Source organism: Phalacrocorax aristotelis, chromosome 2 (genome assembly GCF_949628215.1).
Source record: "Phalacrocorax aristotelis chromosome 2, bGulAri2.1, whole genome shotgun sequence".
Classification (NCBI taxonomy): domain Eukaryota; kingdom Metazoa; phylum Chordata; class Aves; order Suliformes; family Phalacrocoracidae; genus Phalacrocorax; species Phalacrocorax aristotelis.
Window position 1 is genome coordinate 126,650,948 of NC_134277.1, and position 20,212 is coordinate 126,671,159.

The 20,212-nt window shown below is 40.5% G+C and overlaps 1 protein-coding gene across 1 annotated transcript; it reads right to left on the bottom strand.

The window, feature by feature from the left end:
* Positions 1 to 8,030: 8,030 nt before the first annotated feature.
* On the bottom strand, positions 8,031 to 15,167 carry CYP7A1 (cytochrome P450 family 7 subfamily A member 1). The gene is made up of 6 exons (XM_075085077.1): positions 15,018 to 15,167; positions 13,435 to 13,675; positions 12,148 to 12,761; positions 10,682 to 10,812; positions 9,553 to 9,728; positions 8,031 to 8,985 (listed from the first exon to the last, which is right to left on the bottom strand). The coding sequence occupies exons 1-6, from the start codon at positions 15,095 to 15,097 to the stop codon at positions 8,686 to 8,688; spliced, it is 1,542 nt and encodes a 513-aa protein (XP_074941178.1). The 5' UTR covers positions 15,098 to 15,167; the 3' UTR covers positions 8,031 to 8,685.
* Between the last annotated feature and the right edge of the window lie 5,045 nt (positions 15,168 to 20,212).

Consider the following 20,212-nt stretch of genomic DNA (forward strand, 5'->3'; position numbering starts at 1 on the left):
AATATTGTATTTTTCAGACTATACCATAAATCATTTTCATCTATATAAGTGGCACCCAATTTTTCCCTTTCTTTCTTGTATGCTCTCTGTATATTCATTGCAAAAATCTATATTACACTGAAGCTAGGAACTTAAAGGCTGTAAACTTACAAAAAACACCTGCCTCAAAATACTTTAATTACCCCCCATATACACATAACAAGCAGTGAAAATTCTGTATTTCATAGAATAGTTTGGGTTGAAAGGGCCTTTTAAAGGTCATCTAGTCTAACACTCCCTGCAGTGAGCAGGGACATCTTCAACTTGATCAGATTGCTCAAAGCCCCATCCAACCTGGCTTTCAGTGTTTCCTGGGATGAGGCATCTATCACCTCCTTGGACAACCTGTTCCAGTATTTTACCGCCCTCATTGTAAAAAATTGCTTCCTTATATCTAGTCTAAGATAGTTTCCTGTGCCCTTAGTTACTTCTTGTTGCCCAACATGTTTTTGACAATACCTAAATTGTAACAATGGTTCTGTAGTGCTGGTGGTAGCTGCATGTGTGCTTTATTCGGCAGGCTCCAGATACATTATTTTCTGTATGTTTTTACTGGTAGTCCTCTGCACAAAGGTTCAAGGCTGATTGACAGTGCAGTCTGGTGTACTGATCTTTAGCAATAGCTGTAGTAGTGGAACACCTTAATAAATGCTGTTCAAGGCTAGTTTCCAAGGCTGAACATTATCACCTAATAACTTCGATCAGAGTGGTAGCAAATATTTGCATAAGTACATGCATGTGGTTTCAGTCTGCTGTATTTTATTTACAGGAGTAACTGTTTGGAATAGGGTCTGTCTGAGGTCTACTCTGGAAATTGTGGTTCATGGTTTCCACTAAACTGACGTGCTTATTGGGCTGTCTTCTTCTGACTCCATCCTACCATATCTCCTGAGAGTCACCCTGTTTGTCACTCCGTCTCTCAACCTTTTGTTCTCCCTCACACTTTTGTTAACTAATGGAAGCTTACTTGAGTCATGCTCATGCCACCTTCCTTTCTCTCTGGCTTTGTAGCTTGGTGAACAAACCATTTATAATCACAACCTGGAGTGCTGCTTAAGTGCTGTTCTGGCTTCCCATCAGTTGAATTTACACCTACTTCGCTCAAGTGATGCTTCTTCCCAATGTCTTTAGCCAGGTCAAGTCTCAAAACCAATACGTCGTCCCCACCCTTGGTCACCCATCAGCAATCTCTGTCACAGTCAGTGGCGCTTCTCTTCTTAAAATGTTACCTCTTGGCTTCTGCATAACTGCTGTTAACATACAGCCTTTCCGAGCCATCCTCCTAACAAAACATTCATCCAAGCGCTCCCTTCTTGCTCTCTTCTCTCACTGTGGCAATTTTCTAGTGCTCTCTTGTCCTACTATATCCAATTGTATTTTTGCTGCAAAGGTCATTTACGTATACTGTGATCCCTTCTCCCTTGCTCCTTCTGCTTTTTAGCATCAAAGATAAACTTTTTTCATTTTCAAAGAACTTCATAGCTTAATCCTCACCTCTCATCTGGTATTAACTGTCTTGTTCTCATTTCTTAGATTTGATCAGATCAAGATGCTTCAGTGTCAGTGATAAACTTGACATTAACCAACCTGTTGGTCTCTTCAGACCATTAGCTGGCATGCTGGGAATACTGCCTCGTTTACTTGCTCTCCTTTAGATGGATGGTTTTCACCTTGTCTTTTTCTTAGATTGTGACCTCCTTGGGAGATTCATGGTGGTTTTGTTCTGTGTTTGTATGATTCTTACAACAAAGTCCTAATCTGTGTGGAAATAATATCAATAATAAACAACAATAGTAAAAACATTCTTAGCAGGGAGGCCAAGGAATGAGCATGTAACTTCTGCCATCATTTAGCTTTAGAAACCACTCCTGGGGTGCCAGCGCCAGGAGCCTCAGCAGTTAGCTAGGGTCATCTGAATTGCAACCAGGCATCTACCTTCTGGCATTGCAATGCCACCACTAGGAAGGACGTAATGTCAGCCATCTGCAGATAGCTCTGCAGTGTAGCATACCTCTGCATATCTGTGTCCGGCACCCATAGCATCTCGTTATGTTTTCTGCAGATTCTGCAAAATTCCTAATGCTTTATCATATCACCGGATTTCAGGAAAAGTCCTTGGACTATAGTCTCTTTACCGATATAGGAGAATCTCTTCTAATTCCAGACACACAACTTCAGCGGACAACAGTTGTTTTGGTCTGTTTACATAGGTTTGCTGTGTCTGAATAACACTGGTAAGAAACTAATGTACGAAGAGTATGAGGCACAGTTAACAGAACCAATAATTGTCTGTGGCTTGTGTCATTAATAGTTTCCCCTGTCATTTTTAACATCAGCTTTTAATCCTCATAAGGATATTATTTCTTGTTCCAAGTTCTTACATCTGGGAAATAAAATAGCCATGAAACAAGTCAGTTTAATGTGGAATAAAGTTCCACAAATGGAGAAATAATTTCATGGCTCCTCACACTGAAGAGGTCTCAAAACAAGAGTGATTCAGTCAGCCAAGGTGTTTTAATCTTTCAAAATCTCTGTGGGATCCTGCTATCTGATGAGACAAATTTCAGAAATTACTGTTATCTTTAGAAAGGTAAGTAGTGTCTGTAGGATCTTATTTATTCATGAATTAAGTAAAATGAACTTTTAATTTTGAAAATCTGTGTCTCTTCAGTGAATTGATCTGAAGTGACCTCTCTCTCCTTTCATGACACGTGGACCACTGAAGGTCAGTCGATTTGAAATGTGTCCCTCAGAGTTGTCTGTCTTGGCAGAAAACAAATTAAAGTCAACAACAGTTAGCAAGCTGGGTATTTACACTGACAGCAGTCCATTTAATAGTATGTAACCTTTTTATTGTTTAATTCGAAGGTTATTATGAGGCAATGACTGCATTTACCACCAAACCTCCTTTAGCAGTTAGCTAAAGAAGGGCAGTCTGCAGGCATAATTATGATCAAGCCCCTCTGTGTGCTGCTTAACTGCGTTGACCTTATGTGGTGTAAATGAGAGCAGATCTTGGCGCTGTCTTCAGGCTGCTGACATGCAGCTATAGCACTCTCTGCAGTTCATAAATGATGGATAACTATTTATGCTGCTACAGCTATCCATTTACACCAAGACCGTGAACAATATATTTTGAAGCACCCTATTGATGACTAAACTATTGTTATCACTAAAATTTATTTCATGCTTTCAGGAATAATTAGCTGATAACTAGGTGCCTACAGTTCTGCTTCTGCTTAAGCCCAGAAGTGCTGTAGTTTTGACAGAGAAGAGCAGCACTTTGCACACAGCTTTGACCCTCAGCCCATCAGGATCCATAGCTCAGGGAGTCCTCTCCCTCTGCCACTGGGGAGCTCCTCAGAGCAAGCCTTGCAGATCAAGTCCCCACTCAATGCAGTGGCAGTTTCTTTCTTTTAAAATTTGGCTAGGATGGTTTTGGCTTCATCTTGTCAAGCAGTTCCAGGCTGAACCTTAACCTTGAGAAAATCAGGATGTGTCGCAGCTCACAAAGGCCCCCTCAACACTGCATCCTCCCACTCTCAAGCCTGCCACTGCTGCCTCCAAGTGTGGCTGCTGCTGCTGCTTCACACCTGCGTTGCTGGAAAGAAGCTGGTTGAGCCTGCTGAATGCAGATGACTCTGCCCAGGGTATTTTACATGGCCCTTAGCATCTAGCAAAAGCGTATCTGGTGTAGTTTAATCATGGATGAATCCCAGCTGGTGAATAACAGCTATGGCCAGCATGGTTTTCTGATAAGGTGTCTCGTTTCATTAGTAAGGTCATCATGTCACCTCCAAGAAGTCCAGGATAAGGTAAAGATTTCTTTTAGCCTGAAAACTGTAAAACGTTTTGACTGCCTAGATTCCATCTGATCCACCAAAATGCCTCCTTCTGCTGGGTTATGAGCCACCTGCTCTCACTCAGCTGCCTGTGTCTTGCTCCTAATCCCAAGCACTGTGCAGAGGCACCTAGCTAGCCCTATGCAGAGCTCGCCCGGGTCCAAAAAACCTTAAGCACTTAAACTCTTTGGTGTGCCTAATCTATAATGTGCTTGTGCCTCACTCAGGAGGTACCTCTCGGTCTTACTCACCCTTTAGGGGACAACTGTAAAGTTAGAGTCACCCCCTGGGGTGTGGGAGAGACTGGACTCAGTTCCCTCCTCTACCTCAGGGACTTCAATCCCATGTCAAAACTGAATCTTTTCTCAGCTAAGAGAGCACTTTGGCTATAAGGGTACCAGCAGGGAGTCGTGCAAGTCATCCTGTTGAATCTGTTCCATTTTTCAGAGCAAACAGGCTACACATTCCCTGAGAAAAGGAGTGACTGCCTGAGCTAACCTAATGGTTAGGGTTCTCACCTGGGAGGTGGGGTCTTTGCCCCCCTTCTGCCCATATCTCTTTATGCATTTTACCTAGTAAGTATGTAATGTGAAAAACCCACACAACTCATGGCTGAGGCTGCCTCCTTCCCACCAGCCTGGATCTGCCCAATATTTTTCTAATTGCTCTTACAGCCTTTAGTCTTACATTTTTTGGTCTCCTGTCTTAAGAAAAGTAGTGCTATCAGGAGAGGCAGCAAAGAGAATTGCCCTGTTATAACCTTGCAGTGTCCATGATCCTGGCAAGGCAGATGACTATCGATTGCTGAAGTATTTGATTGCATTAGCCGAGGCATACCAGCCACAGACTTTGTACTCTTTTCTCCCGTCACTTGCATCTGTGTGACCCTGGTAACAGGGGTTTAACTGAGGTTAGAAAATTAGCAGCCATGGCAGCAAACCAGAACACCAATATAAAAAAAAGAAGAAATCTCTACCCAAAACTGTTCAAACTGTTCATATGTATGTCTTTTGTCACAAAGTGGAAGCATGCTCAGGAGGTTATTTATACTGGATCTTTTCAGCTGCATACCACTAGGTCAACGTTAAAGTGGCATTGATCTGCAGAGTCCTCTGAAGACGTGCTCTGCAGAGCATGGAGATATACTGCTCATGTTACAGGAGTTCAGAACTGGGCAGAAAGAGCTGGTTGCCTTTGTTGTTTTATACTCCTTCCCACTGAATATGAATCCATATGTTATGGGTCCAGCATCCATTGAGAATTCCTGCCCCAGCAACAGAGGAGGGACAGGGGGCTGAGTGGTGATGGCTGCACTCCCGCAGGAGTTCGGGCAGGAGCACCTGAGCCACCCCTGCGGGACCCTGTGTACGGTCTGGCAACAGTGCTGGCTTCTGCTAGTTTACAAGGACTCTGCATTGGACTTGGGAAGGATGGATATGGACCTTCATGCCTGCCTCTGCTGTGGTTTGTTAGCCTGGGAATGGTCCCGCTGCCTGTGTTAGGAAATCTTTGAATTATCTCTCCAGGAGAGCAATGTGAGGTGTGCTAAAGCTGGCCATTTAAATGTATGCAGATCTGTATTGTTATTATTATGAAATAGTTGTGTTGCAGGAACATGCAGGAGTTCTGGCCATTCTTTAGGTACATCTGCCCTAGCAGGAGCTTCTCTTTTCCATTGGACCTGGATTTATTAAGGTTTCTTTGAAAAAGAAACTTTGTACCTTGCATAGTGGATTAAATAACTTTTAAAGCAAAGTTGTTCATCATGTGCATCAATATGTATTACAAATTAAAAAAAATAGTTTTTTAATTGCAAATAGCCTTTTAAGACCATCCGTTTAGATTATTTCTATTAGAAATTTGTAGGGATTTATGCAGGTTGCAATGAAGCACTTTTTGTTCTAGAATATCAACAAATTTAGCATTGACTTCAAAGCCAAACATAAATTTGTAAATAGCAGTCCAGCCTGACAGAACTTCACAATTTTTATTTGCTTGCTCTTCATCTTTTTGGTGTAAAATTGGCTGAAGGCTATAAGCAAAACCTAATGTATTTGTAGCATTTATCTGGTACATTCTGAGCATTAAAGACTGATCTAATCCTCACTGAAAAAAAATACAAAAAAGTAAACATCAGGCAGAAACTGAACCTTCTCCCTGTATGCCTGCTGCCATGAAAACACATGGCACGGTTCCCTGTAGCTGAACTTCTAGTTAAAATGCTGAAGTCCCTATGAAGGGATTGAAGGAGGAGACAGACCACACCAACACCCTTCCTAATACCTTCTGTAGATCTGCCCATGTGGCAAGTATCCAGAAGGAATGAAAAACTGAGTATAAGAAGGGGAAGATGTAGTAGTTGAGGGAAGAGTACGTTTCAGAGTCCCAGGAGAGAAAACAGGCATCTGACCTAATGCACATGCTGTCAGCATAGTGAGGAAGGCTGGGTAATTGGATTGGGCCAGTCAAGCAAAGCCCTGAGAACAGAATTCCAGTGGACCAGGATTATCACACAGCAGGGGAAGGAGGAATTGCCAAGTAGTCAATGCAAACATGGAGACGCTGGCTTTTGTATCATCTCCTGTGCTGTCTCTGAGAGCATCGACACTTGGGAATAAAGCTGGTAGCCTCCCCACAATGTTCAGAACTTGATTGTAATCTGCAGGGTGAAGGCTGCGGTGTTTTTACCTTCCTCTCAGTTCTCTACTGTAGGTATTCCTTGGGTAGCTGAAAGTCAGATCAGCTCTAGAAGCTACCGAATACTTCAATTTCTCATAGACCAAGGGAGCTGAAAGGAAACATTAAAGCACAGTCAGAGCAGTCTGGAGCAGTCGATTTGAAGAAGACAAGAGGATGTAAATGAAGGCTTAATTTTCGAGGGAACCTAGAATTAGTTTAGCAGTCGTCATCTTATCTTCTGTTATCTGCTCTTGTAATTCTTTGTTGAATTCTTTTTCATCAAGGAAGGGTATTTTGCTTAAAACATTGCATAGCCTTGCTACCCTCAAAAACTGTTGATTTAAGCAATCATGTTAAGCAAATGTTGTTTAAGAAAGGGGGAGTAGGTACTCTAATGGTAGTAATATGTGCCAGGGTATGTGTAATTATGATGTCAGGCTTTTATCGTTTTTTTTAAGTCAGTGCTAACTTACATTGAATGTGCTATAATTTATATAAATCATACAAAAATATAATTGACAGAAGCATGAAAACAAGTTCTACCTAAAGACTGGATACATCCCTTACCAAGAGAACCAAAGTAATAATTCAAAACCACTTGCATTATACATAATAGTTTAATATTATACATACTGCAAATGGCAATGAATTGGTGTTCTCTGTTCTCCTTTGAAAATGGAAAAAGATTAAATAAAATTACAAAGACAACACACAGGTAATAAATAATCACATGTTACAGAATCTTTTTATTTACCTGTGAATATTTAGCACGGTGGCTAGTGAGAAGAGAAACAGGTACATAATTTAAAGCAGTCCTAGCACTCAGTTCAAAATCCCATGTTTAGGAAGAGCTCTATCAGCTAGACTGGATGTCTGGCCGGAATGTGAAATCTGAAAATATCTAATAGTCCTGTATCTCGTCTTCTGTGGTGAGGCTTACTTTTGAGTCAAGGACAAAAGGTCAGGCCACAAGTCCTTAGAAACATACAAAACCAGGATAACAACAGTATTTTAAGTCCATTTTTTCTTTTCATTGGCAGATGATAAGAAAGCTCTCTCTTTCAGCCTGAAGAGGTTTCATCAAAAAATGGACTTTTATGACACCTCTCCATCCATCATTTGCAGCAGAAAAGGACAGGGATGTTACAGAGAGCCAAATTACATTATCCCTGAAACAACTGTTCTTACAGACATGCCACCACTAAAAGCGAAATATGTGGGCATACTACCCATGATAACTTTAATGGAATTGGACTGGGGCGACTTAAGGACTATGACAGATGAAGGCTTATGGAAATATGGAGTTCAGAGAATGGTGCAAAATCCAGCCAGAACCACTGGTGAATATATAATGGCTATTTACTTATCTCCATATTGGCATTTGAGCTGGCTGTTCTAAAGCTGGCTCAGATGGCTTTGGCATAAATCTTTGAGAATGTTAAGACATTAAAATGACACACAGCCTAGAGATGCATTTGGTTCAGCCAATACCATTTATTTTAATACAGTTACAACTTTCTGAAAAGAAGTATGTTACATGAATATAATACAGGTTTTGCAGTTTCACTAGAACGTGAACATTTTTGTAAATTTTCTTCAAGTCTTATTCTAGTTTTTCATAAAACCATAAAGGTACTTCCCCAGGAAAGTCTCCCCTCCCTGCTGTGAATCTGCCTTTATACAACAGAATTTTTATTTCACCTGTGGGGAGAATCACCATCCCCAACATTGCAATTACAAAAAACTAATAAGTTTTAACTGTAGTTGAATTTTGACAATTACTTTGAATGAGCTGGTGAAAATCTAACTAACTCTGGGAAAGCATTTGCTGACAGAAAAAAAAAAGAACTACTGTACATGCAAATTCAGAATCTTAACTTTCATTTCAGAATGGTTGGTAAAAGGGGTTGGTAAAACATTTGTATCAACACAGTGCATTAAACCCACTGCATGCTGGTACCATAATGGTATACATTATGCATTTTCCATTAGACTGATGAATTAGCATCCTCATGTAGATTTTCTCCCAAGACTTGCAACATTTCATTTGCATATATACATAAAATATATATGAAGTATATGTTATCCAGGGTTTTTTTTTTTATGTATAATGTAAAATATGTATTCATAGACATTTCAGTCTATACCTGAAATCAATGTCATTGGCTGGTTGCAAAATACCCAGTCCTGCACGGGATTGATCTAAAGAAGGACATTGCACATTATTGTCCACAAGCTCTATCTCAAAATATGAAAATATCAAAGCCAAAAATTGTTTAATTTCATGGACAGCAAATAATCTGCCAGGGCATTTTGCTATGCCTGTCCCAAATGGCATATAATAATACTTCAGCTTGCGACCGTTGCGGTAGAAGTCAGTCTTTTCTTCTCCATTCTCATTGAGAAAGCGATCATATTTGAATGTCTGTAATAAAACCCACAAAGAGTTACTTGACATTTGAATACCTCCAAAAACTAGACAATGCCATTAAGACACAAAATGCAGGCTGGGAAAGAAGAGCCTCTAGCAGTAAGCAGTGCTGCCAGGCCCTATGGTGCTGTTTTGGAGAGCGTAGCCCCTGAGAAGCTCTGGTATGTGGAACACGATCCCAGGTTCTTTTCTGATAACTCTGCTTTTCTTTTTTGACCGCTTAAAATAAGAATTATAACCTGCATCCTCGTTCATACAGCAGAACGGGAAGATTTCTCATTCTATGCCTTTGGGAAAATATTATCCTTATCCTTGTCCTCCCTCAACCCCCCCCATAATGCTTCCTCACTGAGGAAGGCAGTAAGTAGAAGGCTCTCTGTTTTGCAGATAGTGCTTGCACTGACTTTATTCTTTCTCTTGCCTATTATTATGTCTCCAGGTGTAAGAACAGACTGTCTGGAGTATAACAGAATACCAGCTGTGGGGTGATAAATACTCTATTTAAAGGCATGGTAGCTTCTGCTAGAGCTCAGACTTTAATGCCCTTTGATAAATACTTACCAAGGGATCAGCATAGATTTCTGGATCTAAATGCAGCAGTTGAGGATAGACAGCTACAATATCATCACTGCGAATGTTGTAAAAATCGTTCTCTAAGTGCAAAGTGAAATCTTCCTTGGCAACTCGGAAAGTCATGGATGCGCTTGATAGCCTCATTGCCTCCTTGATGATGCCGTCTGTAGGGAGAGGAAAAGGAATGATTACCATGGAAATAGTATGTGTATGTCCTTGAGGGAGGTCATGCATTTTGAACTATTTCAAACGCGTTATCAAACCCTGCATTTATTAGATGAAACATTTTAACAATAACTTTCTAAACGCCTAGGAAAGTATCTTTCTTATTTCTTTTTAGCATTATTACCCCTTCTGCAGATAACACTGAGAACATAATCCGCTTTCCCCTAGCAAAAATCTTATAGCTGATGCAACAGAGTATTCGAAAGTGAGACATTTTCACTCTGAGATAAAGAACAAACCAGTCAAAACTGGAAACATAAAAACAATACAAAAAGAAATAGTGCAGTGATCAGGATTTTCTGAAACTTTAAGAGGTGGTGCATAGAAACCATACTCAGAAAAAGTAACTCAGGGTGGTTTTTTTGGTTGTTTTTTCAGTATAAGCTGTTTATATTTTTTTAAAAGCAACAGTAGTTAAAGGCTGACATTTTCAAAACTCTGTAACTTGGACGCTTTTGAAAAATGTGCCTGTAATTTGAAAAATATTAAGAAGAAATAGAAGTAATGGTATTAGAAGATACTGCTTCACATCATAAGAATTGGGATATAAAATTTGGCAACACCCTTTTATTTGATCTGAATTCATTACTAAATAGAATATCATTCTGAATTACCCATGGGTCTCCAATACTATGTTATTAGCTGTGTAGCAGTATTGAAACATGCCATTACCCACAAACAAGTGCTATTCATGTGGATTTGGATACCCTCAGTACCACCTGGGACATTGGGAAGACTGTGTTGGCTATTGCTAAGCAACATATAGGTTTTTGTCCTAGTGTTTGTTGGACAATTCCATATTCATTCCTTAGCAAGCTTTTATATGGTAACTAAGAGAAGACTGTGAAAATTGTGGGGTGGTTTCAGGTACTCCTGCATAAAATAATCATACCTAGTACTGGCATATTATCCAGCTGTTTTCGGTTCAAGGAAATACGTTTGCCATCTAAGCTGATCTTCTCTCCAGCACTTTCCAAAATACTTTGCACTTCTTTGGTAGCAGCTGCCATTGCTTCTGGACTCCTAAGATCAAAAGAGAAGAAGTATAACATAATTTTACACTTAAGAATGCTTTAAAAAGGGGGTTTGCTACTGACTTTCTTCCTGACTACAATTTAGTTTGTTAGCCCAAAAGTACAACATCCTAAAATGGAAATGTTGCAGCAAAATGCTGCAATTACACTTTTTCATGTCTTGGCAAGAGTAGATAGCTTCAAAAAAAGGTGAAGAACCTCAAGTATTTGATTCAGTCTCCAGTGACGAGTGGGACAGAACTGATGTGCGTAACCCAGGTAATAAACAGTAATGTCACTAAAAAGCAATGCCAAGAATAAGAAATAAAACAATCAGTTGTAGATTAGGGAATAGTTCCACTGCAGTTAGAAAGTTTAGGAACAGGATCATAGATCAGTTTTATAACATCACTTATCCTGGGTGATGTCCTGTTATGTGCCAATATTCTGTCTAGCTGAAAAGAATCTTCCTAATACTAAGAGTCCACATAGTATCCTTCACTGTCTAGTCTTTCTTACAGATGCAGAATATATAAGCTATAGTGAAATACATCTAGATAATAATACATGACGCAGTAGTGTCTTGATGAAGGCACAATCAATCAGTGTGTTAAAAGACTCCAAGGCCAGAAGACCTAAAGCCAATGCATTCTTGGAATGAAAAGTAATAAAGAACCTCAGATATTAGTATTGGCAGGTAGATATGAGGGTGCAAGACACCGGCTAAATAAAAATGTCAGCAATTTAGATACATACTTAAGAGTTAGTCACACTGTGGTAGGTTATACTCCAGAGAGGCCCACACTAAAACAGACATTTGTATTATCTGAACTGTGTGCTCCTCTCATAAGTAACAAATTCAGCAGCTGCAGTCTATACTGCAACCTCAGAAGGATCTATCAACATATAAACTATTTTCTCTTAAGTATCTGTGAAAACAATAGTGAAGTTAGAGCTCATTTTGCCTGCTCTAGTGAGATGGTCTAAAAATATCTGATTATATTGGAAGCCTTCAATACAATTAATGTTCTAACTGCAACCAGCACTTTCAATGTCATATCATATAGTTTTACTCCAAAGCTTTCTTGACAAAATGTAGCATTGCCCCAGAGTGTTTTTTTTAAGAAAACTTCTACCAAATCGCTCTGCAGTACCGCTACTTGGTCTCAGACAAGTGAAGGGGGTTTCTGTGGAAGACCAGAACAACATGCCACTTTTGTTTTAATGAGAAAGTTTTTTGACACTGATGAGGTATCAAGCAGTGGAATTTGCCTGTATTAATGAACTAGTTTATGGAAGATGATAAACCTGTTTCTTGTTTGGAAACAAGAGCATTGGGACTTACTTAAGAAGATAGAACAAGCTCCAAAACGTGGCAGGAATGGTGTTGGCTTGCGAGGCCCAGAGCACCGCCACATGGGTCTTCGCTTTTTCCATGTCATCGAAGGTTGACAGAGTGTCATTCAGGAACATGCGGAGGGTGACAAGCTCAGAGAGGTTGTCCCTCTTCAGGAGGTTCTTGTGGAGGAGTGCCTCTCCCAGCTTCTCGCGTGCACTGTGGGCACTCTTGAAGAGGTGGATAGGCAACCCCGCCACGAGGGCTGGAAAGATCCTATCAAATTCTTTGAAGTTTTCGAGGGCATTTAGGATATGAGCTCTCTCAGTTTCCTGCTTTGATGATAGATTTTTGTCCTGAGTTGAATTAAATTCTTTACCAAAAAGTGTTAAAAAGCCAGCCTCAAACATCACCTGGCAACAGAATGTATAAAGTCCTTCTGTCACCCAGGCGTTAGACTGAAGTTTAGATGTTCTTGACTGCAGCATGACGTATTGCAGGTTTTCCATCATTGCTTCAATGAGGGCATCTAGGGCATTACCTTGAAGGGTTCTAATGAAAGTCTGATGAAAATTTTCAGTGGTGTTTCCCTCTGCTGGGTCAATGCTTCCATGCCCAAAAGCCTGTCATAAAATAAATTGTATGCATGGTAAATAAAGCCTGCCATAACCTTGATGATACAGTCTAACAGAAATTAAAGCCGAAGTATAACTTCATAGGTTACTAGAGGGAAGCATAATAAGGGCTATTAATACTAGAAATTATATTTTCTCAGTGAACCGTAGCAGTTATGTAGGCAAATGAAAACAGAGTTTAATAGATGCTTACAAATAAATGGACATGATTACCTAGACCTTCGCTCAACTCTTGCTGACATCAACAGGAGCCTTTTATCTTTCTTCAGTAAGTCTGACAGCATTCCTACTGGGTTGCATAATTTTTTTAAGGCATTAGGACCAAACCTTCCATAGTGGTGCTAAAACCTGAAGAAGGTCTTAGCTTCAGCAAGCTATATTATCATTTTGCAGATGGTGCTAAGTGTATTTCTGCTTTAGCAATTTGGGATACTACACGACTAAATAATGTCATTCTTGGACAATCCAAATCACTGCAAATTTCCTTTCCATTAGGGAAAGGGAAAAAAAGACTCCAATGTTTTAAACCAACAGAAGTGCAGAAATGTTAACCCAATGATATTTCAAAGGCATAGTTATGCTATAGGGATTAACTGGGTACATCTGTCCTGCCAGCAGATATTTTGCATGTTAGATATTAAAACAATTTTGAAAGTGGTACCTTGGCAGAAGCAGCAAAATGGAACTTTTTCCAGTCCAGGTGTTTCCCCTGGCGTATCAATGCATGGTATGAAAACGGGTCAGTGAGAAAATGAATGTATTTCCCCGCTACTCGGCAAGTGAAAATGTGGCCATGCTTCTTCTGCTTTTCTCTGAGGAATTCAAGAGGGTTGGCACTGAACTGCAAGGCACAGCCCAGGTATGGCAGGAACCCATTTTCAAGTGGTGGCTCACCTCGTCGCCTAGAAAACAACAAACAAAAGCTGAATTTAGAAGTATGTGTAAAGATCTCTCCTCCAGGACTACCAGGTAAGTAAAATGATGATGCTGGGCTTTTTGTAATGTGAAAAAATGTAAAAAAAAAACCCAACCCAAACCCAAACAAATAGTATATTGAGTAAGCCTGTTGTGAGGCCTATGGTATACGAGAAAGAATAACTTTAACAGCCTGTATTATAATAAACATAATAAAACACAGTCCGATTATGTCATTTCTCTTTTCTCTAGATCAGGAGTGTATTTTTCACTTGTTTAAATGCAACATTGTTGCCACTAGCTAAGGTGCACTGTTACACGATTGTGCCATAAATGAAAAATCCATCCCACTGATATTGTCTGAAATATTTTTGTGCAACAGTATTCTCAGTTCAGTTTGAATACCAAGAGGAGTAGCCTTTGGAGTGTAGAAACGTTGTTATTATTGGCATATCCCTTTGGACCAGATCCTGCTGAAAACAGTGGGAATTTTGCCATGATCTTCATTAACTGTAAGAGTTAGTCTTTCAGGCATAGTGTCATTAAGCACATGCTTTAAGCTAAGCATACGCTTTAAGCTAAGCATGTGCTTAAAGTGAAGCATATGCTTAAATTATATTTTTTATTCTCAGACAGAAAACTACTTTCCTGCATGAGGACACCAGAGCTGCTAAAATAATTTTCAAATAATACTTTAGCTTTTCTAGTAAATTCCTGCTGGCTATTATCTGAAGTTAGCTATTTTCACCTTTTTTGTTAAACTTTTTAAATTAAAATAAGAAAATGACTGCTGAAAAAAATACAAAATTACAATAGGTAAGCAAGTTACTTACTCCTTATGTAAATGTGCAGGTAGGATAAATGCTTTCAAGGAATATGTATTTGACATAGTAAGGTACATAAATATTATCTGTATTAAACTGTGCAACTAGATATGACAGACTGATATTATGAAAATGTTCATAAGTAGGTATTAAACTATAATTAGATACAAGTAGGTATTAGCTGTGATTATAATGCAGGTAAAACTATTGCCCAGTACTTTAGAAAATCAGAACATGCATATTCATATCTTATTTACCTCATTTATGCATTGATTTGTACCTACAGCTCTATCTAGGCGTCACCTCACTATTATTAAAAAGCCCGTACACACAAATTCTGTTATAAAGTAAATCTCTCACAAGCAAACTACAGTGTTGCCTGTGCTATCCAGCATCTGTCCATATCGTAATCTTCAGATTACACTTTTTTTAGTTATATACACAGTATATTTGAGAGGAGTAAAGGCTAGGTACACTAAGATGCATTTACAAATAGATTCCTTACCTCCTTCTCCTCCCTAGAAGAAACCAAAACCCACAACAGAGCATTATCACTATTCCCCAGATCCATGATGCTATGAACATTCCTGGTAATGCCCAAAAACTTCCAAGTGGAAAACGGGTAAGTAACAGTATGGCAGGAGAGGTGACTGAGAATGATGCAGAAGCCAGGTCACGGTTTATATACAGTAGGTGCACGACTGTATCATTGCATTCAGTCAACCTAGCAAGCTATTGATTAACCATTTCTGGAGAGAACTTGTTTTGTCTCTGTTCTGACATCTTTCTGCAGAGAGCTTCGCTGGATTGATGTAGACAGTTGCAGACGTGGCCTTGAGCTGATGTCACATATCAGTAGTGGTTCCAAAGTAATCAGACAGCTGTAATAGTTGATATTTTGAAGGTCAATCAGGTGTGTTTTCATCTATCCTGCAGATTTACCAATTGCAGTTTATAGTTCAAGTTTAGCAATATATGAAGTGGCTACTGACAGTTGTCCAGAGGGTTCAGACTGGGCTGAATGGTGGCTGCAGCTCCTGTTGTCCTTTAGCTGCCAGCCTGCTCATCCGCTCCCCTCTCCTGGTGGGACTGCCTTGGCTCTGGTGTGCCACTGCAAGAGGGAATGGTGGGGGCTTTGGCTGCAGGTAAAAGGATGGCTGCAGTGATGGACTTACTCTTTCCAACAATGTTTCTCTGGTAGAAAGGGAAAAATGGGCTTTCTGTAAAGCAGCATGTGAGACGAGAAAGCAGGATTAGTCAGCCATACTGGTCCTTGAAACACCTTTTACTCTCCCATTTAAACCTTCTGCTTTCTGCCTTTGCTCCAAGATGTACAGCACCAATTCAGTCAGCTTTGCAGCCTTGGAATAGAGTCCTGTTTCATAAAATCTCTGAAAAAATGTATTGAATTTTCAGCACTTAGAGTACCAAGCCCCCACGCCTTTTTTTCTCTAATTTAGTCCCTCTACTTAAATATACCCCTATGTACCCATTTTCTTATATCATCCACATTTAGTTCTGCCATGCCCTGTCCGTACATTGCTAAGTCCTTTCTGATGTTCTGTGTAGGCGTATTCCTAGCCCTGAAGAGGTGTCACTTCAAGTCTAAGTGCTGAAGAGTGGCCAGGGAACAACAAGAGAGTAAAATATTGCTAATTCAGGGGGGAAATAATCTAGATGGGAAAAAAGAAGACCTGTGTGGGAGAGAGGACTGGGGGACCAACTGCAAAGGGCCAAATGGGAGATTGGAACAAGAAGTCTACTAGCGGTGGGCTGGAGCTAATCCAGGCATAAAGTAACTGCTGGAGGTATTGCAGCTGCCCAAAGGTCGGTGCTGGGAGCACTTCTGGACATGCTCTGATTTGGTAGAGAGTATGCGAAGCTTCTCCTTGCTGTTTTCCCTCAAGGCTAAGCTGTGGGGAGTTGGAGAGCACTTCTGGTGCTCAGAAGAGAGAAAAGGGTAATCTGGGATGAATTTAGTAGTCATTAAATAGAAAACCCCTCTTGAGTTTCAATTAAAAACTTCAAGAAAGTTAAGGGAAAAGTCATGAGGGCTGTGTTGCTTCTTGTTTGAAATGAACAAGTACCATGACCAGCTTGCATAGTGAGGGTTGCTGGATGGCCATTGAAAAAAAGGGAACGGCTATGTTATTCCTCTTATGATGCTAGTTTAATCACTTCAGAGTAACCCTTTTTACCTTTCTGTTGCTAACTAGTGAGGGTTCAAACTTTGCTTTGCCCCTAGCATCTGGCATCAAGCCATTGAGGACGCAGCTCAGGTAGCATACAGCGATGTCTTATTAGTCAGTAGAGCCTAATATGAGCCTAAGAGAGAAACTGATGGGTTTTAGTCACTTTTTCAGGCTCACTTTTGTACCAGTTTTTCTTCGTGTCCCTACAGCTGTATGATAAAAACATAAAGATTTGGACTTTTTCACCAAAGTCTGCCACTTTGAGCAATACACTGAAGGCATCAAGATGCAAATGTGGTAGATGGGAATATTGCCCTGGCTTCAAACCAAGGAAGGCAGTGAGGCATGGGATAGGTCTGTGCGAACGCCATTACGTTTGAGGCAATTTTTAAGTTTCTATACTGAAGAAAAAAACTTTTACAGCATTGAGATTTGCCCTCAATCTAATAGTCAACTCCTTTTGGGTGTCAGTTCAAGATCCAGCCCCCCACCCCATTTCCAATTAAGCACAGGTGTTTCTTACATTTTCCTAGAAAAACTGCTTTTTCATCAGCTGAATTTAGCCTGTTATAACAGAACTGCTTTATAAAACCCACGCTTTCCCTTTTCCTGCTTGTTTCCATTACAAAAATGTCAATTCTGGGTGTCATCTTTGACTACTTCCTATCTTCATCCTAAACAAGTGTGATCATTTTATTATGTTTGTGCCTAATTCTTATTGCATGTGTGGGTCTTGGCCTTTTTATGTCCAAAGCACGCTGAATAAGAAAGTTGGAAGCTTCTGTCAGTTTTGTATCTAATACACAGGAATAACGTTTAACCAGCAACCAGAGTAACTTCTCTAAAGGTGCCCACTTTCTTTCTCTTTTTGATTTGTACATATATAATAGTACTTAAAGTGAAACCAGAAGTAGGCAGAGAACAGGAGCTTCTTGGCAGCCTGCCTTAAAGAATTGCTCTTTCTGCCAGGAAAATCAAACGTATCCCCTCTTTTCCATTTAAGAAACATTTATGTGGCAGCACCCTTAATAAATAACTATTATGACAGAACAGAGTCACTCTCACATAGTTTGAGGTTCTTCCTAGTCCTAGATTATCTCCCACCTAGTTTCTTAAATGGGCCAATCCACAGCCCCAAAGCCAGCCAGTACTGTAGTAGGCTGGAGCCTGTGACATACGTCTTGGTGATAACTGTAAGCAGGAGAGTTGTCTGCCACAGATACTCCCGCAAATTCAGCAGATGAGAAATATGATTCTCCTTTCATTTATATCAGTGGGTATTAGGTTTCCCTGATTTTTTAACAGCACCACTTGGGTTCCCTGATGTTCTGGGTATGGTATTTTGGTGTTCCTCAGTTTCAGACAGACAGAGACACAACATCTGGCTGGGTCCGATTTCCCACTGCCAAAGCTCAGGCAGTTGCACCAATTACAGCAGGGTTTGGAGGAACCATGTTGTCCCACTGACTGACAGATATTACATTTTCTGCAGCACAGTATGTGCTGTGTATGAGGTTGGCTCTCTTGCCCCACCCCAAAAGAGCAACCCATAGGAGTTATGGATGCAGTCAGAAAAAACAAGCTGATTCATTTTGCCTTGGCTTTGTGAAGCAGACTCCTGGAATTGTTGGGTTAATAGTAGGACTCTGAGGAGTGGGTAGGGAGAGACCCTACCGTTGAGTCACAAGGTTCAGACAGGACCCCTTTGCTTTCTAAACACCTCCTCCGGGAGGAGCCTAGGTGCGGCTAAATCCACTCTTAGTCTCAGACTTGGTCAATGGTTTATTTTCTAAGGATTGTAGAAGTAACCACTCATCAGAGTATTTTTTGTTAGTAACTAATTTGGCAGATGTCCAGGCCAGTCACTTTCAATGAGAATGACCACAACTAGATTAATGAATAGTGCAATTTATTAAAATAACAGATACACAGGTTCTTTGGATTACCAGTGATAAGATTTCTGGTTACAAGACACACATAAATACCAAAGATATGAGTACACTGCTAGGCGACAAGTATGCTAAACAAATATGAAGCAACTCTAATACATTTAAAGTGACTCTACAGATGTTTCCAATCTTACCCAAAGGCGTCCCAATGGGGGGGAAGAGAGGCTCAGCCCATCGACTGGTCCCAGAAGTCAGAGTGGTACGCGATGGTATCTTCCCTAACACCCTCTTTCTCTTCACACATTTTATACTATTTTTTGTCTTTCAGGTGGAGCTTGACTGACTCTAGTCATACATACCTTTATTATGATTGGTATAAAATGTCTTCGCTTTACTTTTAAAGGTGTAGACTAGAAAAATTCAAAGCGCATGCCCAGTGATGGGTAGTCACAACTTAGACGCAGGTAGCTTTTGGGATGGAGGTGTGTTCTGGTATTATAATGATATTACAATGAGCGAAGTTCACCAAAAGGACAGCATTTAGTCAAAAGCATGACGGACTGTTGGCCCAGAGTAGCAAATAGGCAGCGTACCAGCTCCATGATACCTCCAGTTCCCATTTATCACAGAGCCTGGCCGCGATGCCTCTGCACCGCTCCACCCTCCAGACAACTCCTCTTAGAGTCAGTACGCCAAGTTCTCCTGGCATTGCTGACATCTAAGGTTACTAAGGAACTTCTGTGGAATGGGTTCCTCACATATCAGCTGCAGTTCACCCTGCAAGCTTCTTCAATGCTGTTCCTTTTCTAAAAACATAAGTTTAGTTTCTAAGTCACCTCTAGTGATTATTCCACAGGCATAAATGGTAAGAAGAATATTAGTGCAAAGAATTTATATGACTTGGGCTCAAGACTTACCTCAGGCCAATGACACCAGAAGGAATAAAGCACCACGTATCTTTGAATGTATAAGCCTTTGTCATCACAGGTTTGAATATGGGTGTTCATCCCTTAGGAACAGTGGAGAAACTCAGCATTGCATTGATGGTAGTTAGAAAATGGAAAACATTTTATCAGCTGTCATCTTTTGGTTAAGCCCTAGCACATACTAAGCTAGAACCAGTCCAAAAAGAGCAATAGCAGCATGCTGACATTTTACCCAGCCACTTCCACCTCAGCCCATCTGCAAGGTCAGCAGACATATGGCTCTGCTCGTGTCTTCAGGGGCAGGATTTGTGTCAACACTGATGCAGAGTTACATTGCACCACTTTCCCCAAAAGGGCACCAAGACATTTTTCACCTAGATATGCCCGCTGGCTCTGGGCAGTAGCTGCCAGGAGCACTCTTATCTATCACCTCTGCTCCAGTCGGTGAAGCGTGTTTGGTCATGGCCTCCACAGAGCCAATACTGTTCCCATAAAGCGAATAGGCCCAGCTTACTTCTGGAGAGGACCTGCAATGATTCCTGAAGCCTAAGAGAAGCCTTCTGGCTTGCTTCATACGGCTGCTCAGAAACGACTCACTAACCATCCGAACCCCAGCTTTATCTCATATGTTGTAGCTAGATGGCTTTCATTAGTCATGACCCACATGGTATTAAAAGAGACATTAATAGATAG

Bases quoted from the DNA above. Each gene is read 5' to 3' on its own strand.
- CYP7A1 (XM_075085077.1), bottom strand. From the start codon at position 15,097: ATGTTCATAGCATCATGGATCTGGGGAATAGTGATAATGCTCTGTTGT. The intron at 10,813-12,147 runs GTAAGTCCCAAT...TTTTGATCTTAG, and splicing joins AGCTTGTTCTATCTTCTTAA to GAGTCCAGAAGCAATGGCAG. The intron at 8,986-9,552 runs GTAAGTATTTAT...GTTTTATTACAG, and splicing joins AAATCTATGCTGATCCCTTG to ACATTCAAATATGATCGCTT.